This window comes from Diplodia corticola (assembly GCF_001883845.1).
Source record: "Diplodia corticola strain CBS 112549 chromosome Unknown scaffold37, whole genome shotgun sequence".
NCBI classification, from domain to species: Eukaryota; Fungi; Ascomycota; class Dothideomycetes; order Botryosphaeriales; family Botryosphaeriaceae; genus Diplodia; species Diplodia corticola.
In genome coordinates, this window is record NW_017971516.1 from 218416 (window position 1) to 230092 (window position 11677).

Here is an 11677-nt window from a genome sequence, read left to right on the forward strand (position 1 = left end):
CTGGGCTGGCGCTGCGATGCCGTCACGCGAGGCGCAATGACCCGGCGGCGGAGGCGCAAGCACAGCGCCTCATCAGCCCTCAGCCCTCAGGCCGCAGCCGTGTCCGCCGGGCGGGGCACGTGTGTCTTGCGCGGCCGCTTCCTCCTCCTCCGCGGCGGCCTTGGCAGGGCTCCGGAAAAACATCGGCGGCGCCGCAGCATACTGGACACTTCACCGTCCACGGTAGGCACGCATTGTGTTCTGGCGAAGCTCAAGCTGGCCGGGTGCCGAACCTCCCCATACCCTCAACGCCAGCTCTCCTTTCCCTCCTCCGCCCCCCGCCGTCGCTCTCTACCTCTCGCCGGCTGCCTGCGAACCGATTGGCCCTGCGCGACTTCCTCTGCCTTGCGTGAAGCTGCGGCTTCTCCCTGAACGCCCATCATGTCCACCCCGAACATGCTAACCAAGGCAAGTCGCGCTGCGCCGTCGTCCCCCAACAGCTGCGCTGACTGCCTCTCAGTTCGAGTCCAAGTCGTCCAGGGCGAAGGGCATTGCCTTCCACCCCAAGCGGTGCGCTTTGCAACACTGTCCCGCCGTCCCGCTGCCCACTGACGTCTGACAGGCCATGGATCCTCGTCTCCCTGCATTCGTCCACGATCCAGCTCTGGGACTACCGCATGGGCACCCTCATCGACCGATTCGAGGAACACGATGGTCCTGTCCGCGGCATCGACTTCCACAAGACCCAGCCCCTCTTCGTCTCAGGAGGAGACGACTACAAGATCAAGGTGTGGTCGTATCAGACGCGCCGCTGCCTGTTTACCCTCAACGGCCACTTGGACTATGTGCGCACCGTCTTCTTCCACCATGAACTCCCGTGGATTCTGTCCTCCTCGGATGACCAGACCATCAGGATATGGAACTGGCAGAACCGCTCTCTCAGTACGTCGCCATTGCGCTGAAGCCACGTAATTGTGAGACTGACAAAGCTCTCCAGTTTGCACCATGACTGGCCACAACCATTATACAATGTGCGCGCAGTTCCATCCCAAGGACGATCTCGTCGTCTCCGCCTCGCTCGATCAGTCCGTCCGCGTCTGGGACATTTCCGGCCTCCGCAAGAAACACTCTGCGCCGACCTCGATGACGTTCGAAGACCAGATGGCACGCGCCAATGCGAACCAAGCGGACATGTTTGGCAACACTGATGCCGTTGTGAAGTTTGTGCTGGAGGGACACGACCGTGGTGTCAATTGGGTTTCGTTCCACCCCACGCTTCCATTGATCGTCTCTGCCGGCGATGACAGGCTGGTCAAGTTGTGGAGGATGAGCGAAACCAAGGCTTGGGAGGTGGACACCTGCAGAGGGCATTTCCAGAACGTCTCTGCCTGCTTGTTCCACCCGCACCAGGACCTGATTCTTTCCGTCGGCGAGGACAAGTCCATTCGGGTTTGGGATTTGAACAAGCGCACCTCTGTGCAGTCTTTCAAGAGGGAAAATGACCGCTTCTGGGTCATTGCCGCCCACCCGGAGATCAACCTGTTCGCTGCTGGCCACGACAACGGTGTGATGGTTTTCAAGCTCGAACGTGAAAGGCCTGCTTCTGCCGTCTACCAGAACCAGCTCTTCTACATCACCAAGGAGAAACACGTGCGCTCTTACGATTTCACCAAGAACCTTGAATCGCCGTCGATGCTGTCGCTGAAGAAGCTGGGCAGCCCATGGGTCCCTCCGAGAACGTTATCATACAATCCTGCCGAACGCGCGATTCTGGTAACCTCACCCGCCGATGGAGGTTGTTACGAGCTCATTAGCTTGCCCCGCGATGCTAGCGGTGCCGTTGAGCCAACGGACACCAAGCGTGGATCCGGCAACTCTGCGGTATTCGTTGCTCGCAACAGGTTCGCCGTCTTCAACCAGGCCAACCAGCAAATCGACATTAAGGATCTGGCCAACTCTACGACTAAGACGATCAAGCCGCCTCACGGCACTACTGACATTTACTTTGGTGGTACCGGCTGCCTTCTTCTGATCACTCCCACTTCTGTGGTTCTCTACGACATTCAGCAGAAGAAGCACCTCGCCGAACTCTCCGTCAACGGCGTCAAGTACGTCGTTTGGTCCAACGATGGCCTTCATGCTGCGCTCCTGAGCAAACACAATGTCACGATTGTCACGAAGAGCCTCGAGCAGGTCAGCACTCTGCACGAGACCATCAGGATTAAGAGTGCCACGTGGGATGATGCCGGCGTCCTTCTCTACTCCACCTTGAACCACATCAAGTACACGCTCATGAACGGTGACAACGGTATCGTACGTACTCTGGAGCATACTGTTTACCTCGTTAGAGTCAAGGGCCGCAACGTCTACTGCTTGGACCGCTCCGCCAAGCCCAAGATTCTCCAGATTGACCCGACCGAATACCGCTTCAAGCTCGCTCTGATCAAGCGCAACTATGACGAGATGCTCAACATCATCAAGACCTCCAGTCTCGTTGGCCAGAGCATTATCGCCTACCTGCAGAAGAAGGGCTACCCGGAGATCGCACTTCAGTTCGTCCAGGACCCACAAACTAGGTTCGAGCTCGCGATTGAGTGCGGCAACCTCGATGTTGCGGTCGAGATGGCCAAGCAGCTTGACAGGCCCAAGCTGTGGACCCGTCTCAGCGCCGAGGCTCTCGCTCATGGAAACCACAAGGTCGTCGAGATGACCTACCAAAAGCTGCGCACATTCGACAAACTCTCCTTCTTGTACCTCTCCACAGGTGACAGAGAAAAGCTCACCCGCATGGCCAAGATTGCGGAGCACCGGGGTGACATGACTTCTCGATTCCAGAACGCTATCTATCTTGGCGACGTCGAGAGCCGGATCGAGATGTTCAAGGAGATTGACCAATGTGAGTACCGCTCGGGAGAGATCATGTATCTGTATTCGATGAGACTGATTGCATTTTAGACCCCCTGGCGTACATGCTGGCCAAGTCAAATGGGCTGGAGGAAGAATGCCAAAATATTCTCGAAGCCAGCGGGTTGACCGAGGACCAAATTTCTGTTCCGGAGATTGGCCAGCCCCTGGCCCCTCCTAAGCCTGTCGTCCCTACTTACACCGCCAACTGGCCTGTCAAGAGCTCTGGCGCTTCCGTCTTCGAGAAGGCATTGATGGGTGAGGAGCTGGATGCGGACGAATTGGCGCCAGCCACCAACGGCTATGGTGACGAGGATCTCATCGAGACTGAAGACGCTCAGCGCGATGGTGGATTTGAGGATGCTGAGGAAGATGAAGACGCGGCTGGCTGGGATATGGGAGGCGACGATGACATTGAGGTCGAAGACGACTTCGTTAATGTCGAAAGTGTCGAGGCTGGTGCTGGCAGCAGCGAGGCCGATATGTGGACAAGGAATTCCCCCATTGCGGCCGATCACGTTGCTGGTGGTTCGTTTGAGAGCGCAATGCAGCTTCTCAACAGGCAAGTCGGCGCCGTCAACTTCAAGCCGATCGAGTGGAGATTCCAGGAGATTTACCAGGCCTCAAGGACATTCTTGCCTGCAAGCGTTGGCCTGCCTCCGCTTGTGAACTACGTGCGAAGGACAGTTGATGAGACCGACTCCAGAAAGGTTCTTCCCATTATTCCTCGGGACCTGGAATCCATCACTGCTGCGGAGTTTGCTGCGGGCAAGAACGCGATGCGCACCAACAAGCTGGAAGATGGTGTCCAGACCTGGAAGAAGATCCTGCACTTGATGCTGCTCAATGCCGTCACCACTCAGGCCGAGGTTGCAGAGGCCAAGAGGCTCATCGCAACTGCTGGCCAGTACACACTGGCCATGAGCATCGAGCTCGAGCGCCGCCGTCTGACCAACAGCAGCCAGGACATTTCGGCACTCGACGAAGAGGCAAGAAAACGCGCGTTCGAGCTGGCCGCCTACTTCACCGTGCCGGAAATCGAGCCGGCGCACAAGGCGCTGGCCCTCTTCGCCGCGATGAACTTCTCCCACAAGAACAGGCAGCACAACAGCGCGCTGTCGTTCGCCAACACCCTGCTGGACCGCGGGTCGACGAACGCCAGGTTCAAGGAGAGCGCGCGCAAGATCAAGGCCGTCTGCGAGCGCAACCCCAACGACGCGGTCGAAATCGACTTCGACACGTTCGCCGACTTTGAGATCTGCGCGGCGAGCTACACGCCCATCTACACGGGCTCGCCCAGCGTCGCTTGCCAGTACTGCGGCGTCAAGTACCAGGCCAAGTTCAAGGGCACCGTCTGCAAGGTCTGCGAGGTGTGCCAGCTCGGTGCGCCGGCGAGCGGCCTGAGGCTGTGTTTGTGAAGTGGGAGGGGGGGAGGTGAAGTAAGCTATCCATGTTTGGTACAAAAAGAGTAATGGAGGTGGGTGGGCGGTTATGGTGGCGGGGGTGGGTTTTTTAAGGGATTGAGCGGACGACGGTCTCGAAGAAATGACGCAATGACTCTGGAGGCGGGCGCTGCACATGGCCGCGTTGCTGGTGTTGAAAGCTCGTACTTTTGTGTGTGCGCTGTGAAGGGGAGGGTAGGGGAGAGGGGAGAGTCTCTTATCTTCGTGAGGTAGAAAAAGATAGGATTCATGTTTTTTTTCTTCGATCGTCTTTTTGTTTTTTTGAACTTGTTTTTTTGCCCTTGCATGGAGCGTATGAGACACAAAATTTAGGATTGTTGCGCTACTGGAGATGATGATGCTTCAAGTTTGGCTACATTCTCTATGAGGAAGCCCGCGCTGCTGTTTGAGGGACGTATTTTTCGAAGGTACGTACGTATTATGTATGTATCTGCAACCGAGACCTCGCGTGGACTACGTCTGCAAACCGAGGCACATGTGGGTCGTGCGGGAAGTGGTAGAACCTCAGTTGGGTGAAGTGTACTACAACAGTAGGCAAGCCCAGGCTGCGAGGCATGCTTTGCCATCAAGAAACCGTTTTCTACCGCAATCTAGAAGGCCCTTAGTCCTCTTCAGAAGCCTTCTACAAGCTCATGTGTGACAAAGTCTTGGTGTTGGAAGGGGGTTTCGTTTTGGAACCTTATCCGTGTTGAGCTTTCCGCGCGTGCACGAGTGAGATGTCTCGAGATGTTCTTGACGTTTGAACTCAATGGATTGTCCTCTCTCTAATGGCCTACACGGAGTGTGGCACTTGTGAGGGCTGTGGGCTACGCCAAACTACTCTTGGATTCATTAATTGGGCCAACTGCTTGGGGGGTGCGGGGTGCTGAGAGACGTCAAACATGATATATCTCGTCAGATCCTCGCTCTTTTTTCTTTTTTTCACCATTGGTCACCAAGAGACGTATGCAACATGCCGTAGAGTCAGAGATAAGATGAAAGAAAAAAAAAAGTCAGGGTATTTAGCTACCCACTACGAAGTCACTTGCAAAAGCCGCCTTGCTTGCTGATTTGCAACAGCCTTCGCCAACCAAAAGCTTCCGGCGGGTTACCGCGGCCCTTTGTTTCGATGAACACAATTTGCCAATCTTCTGGATAGCGAGGTAGGGACGAAGGAGAGCCCGGTTCGGTAGCAAGCACATGATCAAATTTGCCCAGACTCCATGCGCCATATCTGATGATTTTGAAATGCACAGGCCCCGTCCCAGTCGCAGGCCAAGATGTTGTTTCTCGGGGAAAGGTCAGAGGATCATGGTCCGCCGTCTCTCACGCAATGTGCCGAGAGATGAGTCGGGGAGCGTACGGAATGTGGTCTTCGTGGTGGTGCTGGCGGTGGTGGTGGTGGACGCGTGAGGATCCATGACGGGGGTAGTCGGCCAGCGAGCGGGTGGTGTCGTCGTCGGAGCAGGAGTCGTAGCTGGAAATAGACTCGTCGTCGGAGTGAGGGTGGTCGTCGATGTTGCGGAGGCACATCAGAGCGGCGATGACGATGAGGAAGGCTCTGAAGGCCGACGGCTCGGGCATGGTGATATTGGGGTGGCGGATGCGTGAGAGATGGCGGTTGGAAGTGAGGTTCAGGTAAGGGCCTGTTACGGCTCGTCATCAGCCCTGGGGAAAGTCTAGGCGGGGATCAGGATGCGGGAGCGCTGCCTTACCGAACACGGAAACCGAGAATCGTCAGCGCTCATAGAGTGTAGTGTCACTTGAATGTGTAGAGATGAAGAGGTTCAGGCTGCGTCGTTACCTAGGTCGAGCTCGTCCCAGGTAGCAGGTGTGGCTCTTTCCGCACTGAGACCAGCAGCGCCAGATAGCTCATTCCTCAAGGGGCTGGTTTCCTGTAGCGCATGTGCTGCTCTTGCACGGGAAGGCGAGCCCAATCTAGCCCCTCCACGACGCGCTCGCTTGTTCGGAGACCGATCCTGGGCTGGGGACGGTTTCCGCTTGGGGCTCTGCCGTGGACTTTTCGGGCTTGGTGGGTCGCTTCCATCTTCAGTGATGAAGGTGAAATCGCCAACACGAGGAGGGCTTGGGGAAGTGACGAAAATGCGCTGACCCTGGGTGCCATCGTCCTCGCCGGGCTTGATGTTGGCTCCGCGGCTTGTATATGCCGACGGCTTTACCTTGTCTTTCTCCCCGAGCCGGGTTTTGATAGCACTCAGCTGCTCGAGGAAAGTTGCCTGACGCCTTTGCGCGCGTGTCGCATATTCCGGGAGGGGGAACTTGACGACCTCTGTGCTGTCTGTATTCTCGATAGGTGCGAAAGGGTGGGCGGCGGGAGCAGGCTGGGGTTGCGTTGGCCCCCTTGGACCGATCCTTGGCCTCAGTCTTGCCGTGGTAGCAACGAGGCGTGCTGAACTTGCTCCCAGCAGGTCGAAGGTGCCAAGCTTGCGCAACGGCTCTGCGGCCTGGTCTTCGCCGTCTTCTGGCGCGACGGCTCTGGTGAAGAGAAGGTCGGTGCCGATTGTCGATGCCCATTGGCAGCTGTATATATGGCCCTGGTAGGATACAATGGGATTGTCGTCTTCAAGCCCCACTATCTGAATGCGGTCGTACTCTCCGGGCTCGGGTGACGGCGGCTTGTGTGGGGTAGCGTTTCCTTCGGCCGGATCGGCGGCGTCGTCTTGCTCGTGCTCCCCGTCCTTGTCCGCGTCGTCGGCAGCAAAAATGTCGTGCTCCAAGCGGACGTAGCCCTTCTTGGACTGCATGGACATGATGCGTGAGGTGAGATCGAGCGTCACGAAAAAGTCCTGCAGCAGACATGTCAGGAGCCGGTCCAACGGTGCCACATGGCTTTTCTGGATTCACACCTGGGTCTCGGTGGTGCTGTATTCGTACTCCCACTCATCCGGGTCGGCGCCGTTCTGCGCGGGCGCCATGGCGGGTGCTGTGGCCGGTGGTTCACGACGGTAAAGCAGGATCGTGGGCAGATGTGAGTGTGCGGCTGTTACTCATCATGCGCGGCCGGCACGGCGCGGTCGGAAAATTTACAAGGCGAGCTGTCAACGCGCCGTCAACGCGCCGATGCAAGTGCTCCCCGTCGAGGCGCGATGCTCGAGGCTGCGGCGGCTTGGGCAGCGACCGCTCGCGACAAACACAGGCTGTACTCTGGGCGATGCAAAGCCGCGCGGAGAGTGGATCGCGGAGGCGCGTGGTGGTTGCAAGTCGCGACAAGCTACGACCAAGTGCTTAGCGCCGATCGCCAGTGGCTCGAGCAGAGGCCGGGAGCGGGCCAGAGCCGCACGCCGCCGCCGTGACGTAGCCCGGGGAGTAGGGTAGGGCTGATCCGTCTCATCCGCCCGCTGGTCATGCATGCCCCCTCCTGCTCCGGCGCTGCGCTGCGGATGCTCGCGGCTGCCCTCCCATCCTCCGTCGCCCTTTGCCCCGCATTACCGTCCACCGTCCCTTCCCAGCCGGCCCGGCCGCGATAAGCAGCGCCTGAGTTGATGTGTCAGCACAGCCATCCGCCTTCCTGCCCCTCTCGCTCTCGGCCCTGAGTCCCGCCATCGCACCCCCGCCGCCTGCTTAAGTCCGCCGCGCTCACCTCACGCGCCCCGCTGCCCACTCACATTGTGGCCTGCTGGCCATGCTTGCTGCCGATCATCCGAAGCCTTCCATTAGCATCGCAACTGGTCCCGCAGCCTACCGTCCGATCCAGCCCCGAGCTGGTAACCGTCGTCCGGCATCTTCGGACGCCCGAGAAGCATCACGCCAAGCCGGATCTCTGACCTCACACCAGTAAGACAGCCCATCGTCACTTGCACTCTCGCTCCAGAAACGGCTAACACAAGTGTGTCTTCTCTCTTAGTGCCCGTGCTTTTAGACCATGCCGGCCAGGCACCGCTCGTACTTCATCATGCCTTGCCGCCTGCCCTCCCTCTCGTTCCTCACTCTTCCGCCGCCTTCCACTCGTTCAGCCCACAGTCGGTAGCCAGCCCTACCGCGCCTTTTGTTGATATTCCCACGCCTCTGGTAGACGTTCCGCAACAGCGTTGCCATTCTCCTCCCCACGAAGATACAAACACCCCCATATCTGAAGCTTGCCATCCTCCCGACCTGTCCACTACGAGCAGTAAAGAGCTCGTAGAAACCACCGAGACACAAATGAAGAGGGGCAAACGCATCTCCGTTGCGCTTGCCTCGACTTTCCTCAGTCTCTTCTCGATTTCTCAACTGTACCAAAATACCCATCACCAAGCTGGCGCCGAGGGATTGGAGGAAGCCGAATGGATTGCCAGCTCACGGTCGTGGATTGAGCGGAAAACCTGCCAGTGGTTTGGCTTCTGCGGCATAACACATCTAAACCGCTCCAAGTGGGTGAACAAATCCCACAGAAAAGATGGTGATGCAGCTCAGGCAGCTCTCACCGACGAACATCTCCTTGATTTCAGCGAGTTTTGGACAAGCGGCAAGTCGAGGCCAGAGGATTGGTCCGACGACGAACGCGCTCTCCGCGAGATTCCCAAGTACGTGCTCGACCATGCGCCGTTGATGCACCTTTTCTCTGGTGAAAAGTTCTGGCCGTGTGATATCGCCGACCACCTCATTCACACAACTCCGCACCTCAACTACACTCCGATTCAGGCCAAATCGGATCACCCTAACCTTACCGATCTTGACGAGCTCAACGAGTTTGGTTACTCTGTGTACCTCCAGAGCGACGATAACGTGGAAGAGCGCCCAGCATGGCTCAGTGGGGAATCCAACGTCCCCACAAAGTCAGGTGGGCGTTATGATGACGATGGCTGGGAACAGCACCCTGGTGGAGATGGGAGCATAGATGACGACCCAACGGATGACTATGACACTTGGTATGAAGCGGGCATTGGTGACATCAAGGAGAAGGGCGGTGAACGACCCGATCCAACGGCTCTTGTGGACGCTACTCCTACCGATACGCCAGAGGGAGAAGAGGTCGTTTACGAAGATGGATCCGGAGCACCGATCGATCATGAGCCTCGTATGATTCGACGTACGCTGGACTGGACTGCAGGTAAAAAGCACCACAGCCCTGGTGGACGTAGCGATGCTCCGGCTGTATTGGTCACGATTGACAAAGGCGATGGGGTTGTCGATGCGTTCTGGTTCTTTTTCTACAGCTACAATCTTGGCAACGTTGTACTCAACGTGCGCTTTGGCAATCACGTCGGTGATTGGGAGCACACTGTCGTCCGTTTCCATCACGGAAAGCCGAAGGCAGTGTTCTTCAGTGAGCATAGCTTTGGCGAGGCGTACGCGTGGGATGCAGTTGAGAAGATTGGTAAAAGGGTAAGTGACTCCTATACTTCCTGTAGTGACGTATCATTACGTCCCCTTAGGTCGGCCACTGATGCTGACCACTGAGCAGCCTGTCGGCTACATTGCAACAGGCACTCATGCCATGTACGCTACTCCGGGGACCCACTCATACATCCTTCCTTGGGGCCTCCTACACGACATCACGGATCGTGGTCCACTTTGGGATCCGGCGTTGAACGTCCACAGCTACACTTATGATTACCAGAACGACACTCTTAGATCATCCACGAAGACGCCGCATGCGCCGATTGAATGGTTTTACTTTGTCGGCCATTGGGGTGACAAATTTTACCCTCTGTCTGACCCGCGTCAATACCGTTTTGCTGGTCAGTATCACTATGTCAATGGCCCGTATGGACCGAGATTCAAGAATCTGGGGCGGAAGAAGGTTTGCCAGGGCAACGGGGATTGCATCATTAAGGAATTTGTTGGCGGAAGGAGGGCCAAGAGGTGGACGGGCGCTGGCGAGGGGGAGGAGATAAGCCCTGAGGATATTGCCCGGCTTGGACTGGAATAGGCGCCGGTCTTTGAACGAAGATAAAGAAGAGGGTGAAAAACTGAAAGAGATGGCCCCGCCTCTTTGTTGGAAGGTAAGATGAGATGATGACGGTCACGAAATACGCACATTTGTCGTTCCCTGCACAGATACCACAGCCACTCCTTTGCAGATTTTTTTGGGGATTGACCTTGGAAACGGTCGGAGTTTGGGTAAGCAGGTTTTTGGATCACACTGTCACCTTTGGGGAATCTCTGCTCGCGGAGACACGAAAGATGATCCCGTTGACGGGATGCCATTATTGGACGGGATCTCGCGCCACACCAATAGTGGACGGTACCTCCTCTCCCTTTTCCATACGGAATGAGCACGTTTCGAATACTTGTCAGACCTAGAGACCAATAAGGTCCCATGGATATAAGATTACTACAGATGCGAAACTTTGAGATACATATACATACAGATTAGAAGTCAATGGCCATGAGAAGAAAAGTACGTCAGGCTGGGACAAGATCGTGCGGTAAAAGGATTTGGTTAGCGTACCGGTGCGACCATCCATGGTAGCGAATACCGAGCAGTGGAAGTAGTACCGTTCCGTGTCTGACATGCCAGACTACCTTGGTTCGGCTATTGCCGTGGCAGGTAGAGATGATAGCGCGCGGCAGCTACAGACGTGCAAGTTGTATGTATGTCGCATCTACGTCGTGCGGGGAAATGGACTAAAGCAGGCGAGCGAGCAAGAGCCATATGGCACTTCTCAAGCCACCATGACTCCTACTACTGCTGCCGCCTTTCTCTTGCATCTGCCTCCAATAGTCCCGCTTGCGCACCTAGGACTTTGGTTTCCCTCCTCTTTCCATTCCGCTTGGCCGGTGCAAAAAAGCTTTGCGGTGGTCGCGGCAGTAGTGAAGACGGTGTTGCGATGTCGCTCGGGAAGAAGTGCGAGCGACCGGGGGGACGACAAATAGGGTGTTGTCTCGACATAGGATGATGTCAGTCGTTTCTGTTCATTTACTTGCTACTTCTGAAGTCAAGACGCGCCGGGAAATAATAGGCTCCTACTCTTTTCGTATTCGCATCACTTGGCGCGAGATGACGCCGTCCGTTAATTCCCGAGCGGGCGGGGAGAGGGGAGAAAGTAACTCCGACGAGCTAGCAACAGGAAGTCACGGCGTGATAAGGTTTGTCTTTGGGTTTAGGTAGTCTACGGATTGGAGATAGCCGAGCTCGCCGTTGGGCGAGGAAGGAGTCGGATGAAGGGCACGCAGTGACTTGACACGTGCTTATGCAACCGTGGCCCAGAAAGGCGCAAGCGCTTGACTCAGCTAAGTGCAGCCTGCATATTACATGTCGCGGCAAGGCGATTGCGTGAGCAGAATGCAGTAGCCCCGGCCTGTCTCCGAGAAAGCTTCGAAGGGAAGGGGGGGCGCAGAGCGAGGGGTAGTCTGCAGCAGGGCCGGGCGGCAGGATGAGAAGGCGTGAGGCGAGACGTGCCGCCGAC

General features: G+C 56.8%; 3 protein-coding genes across 3 annotated transcripts; 2 read left to right on the forward strand and 1 right to left on the reverse strand.

Annotated features, from left to right (window-relative positions):
- Window positions 1–420: 420 nt before the first annotated feature.
- On the forward strand, window positions 421–4301 carry BKCO1_3700071 (coatomer protein subunit alpha; the record flags this gene model as incomplete). Its single annotated transcript, XM_020275168.1, has 5 exons — window positions 421–467; window positions 520–549; window positions 602–921; window positions 977–2875; window positions 2935–4301. The coding sequence occupies 5 exons, from the start codon at window positions 421–423 to the stop codon at window positions 4299–4301; spliced, it is 3663 nt and encodes a 1220-aa protein (XP_020128903.1).
- A 1350-nt stretch (window positions 4302–5651) lies between these two features.
- On the reverse strand, window positions 5652–7261 carry BKCO1_3700072 (transcription factor tfiiic tau55-related protein; the record flags this gene model as incomplete). Its single annotated transcript, XM_020275169.1, has 3 exons — window positions 5652–5971; window positions 6130–7132; window positions 7193–7261. The coding sequence occupies 3 exons, from the start codon at window positions 7259–7261 to the stop codon at window positions 5652–5654; spliced, it is 1392 nt and encodes a 463-aa protein (XP_020128904.1).
- A 1225-nt stretch (window positions 7262–8486) lies between these two features.
- BKCO1_3700073 (vacuolar sorting-associated protein) lies at window positions 8487–10197 on the forward strand (the record flags this gene model as incomplete). Its single annotated transcript, XM_020275170.1, has 2 exons — window positions 8487–9650; window positions 9730–10197. 2 exons carry the CDS (start codon window positions 8487–8489, stop codon window positions 10195–10197), a joined length of 1632 nt encoding a protein of 543 aa, XP_020128905.1.
- Between the last annotated feature and the right edge of the window lie 1480 nt (window positions 10198–11677).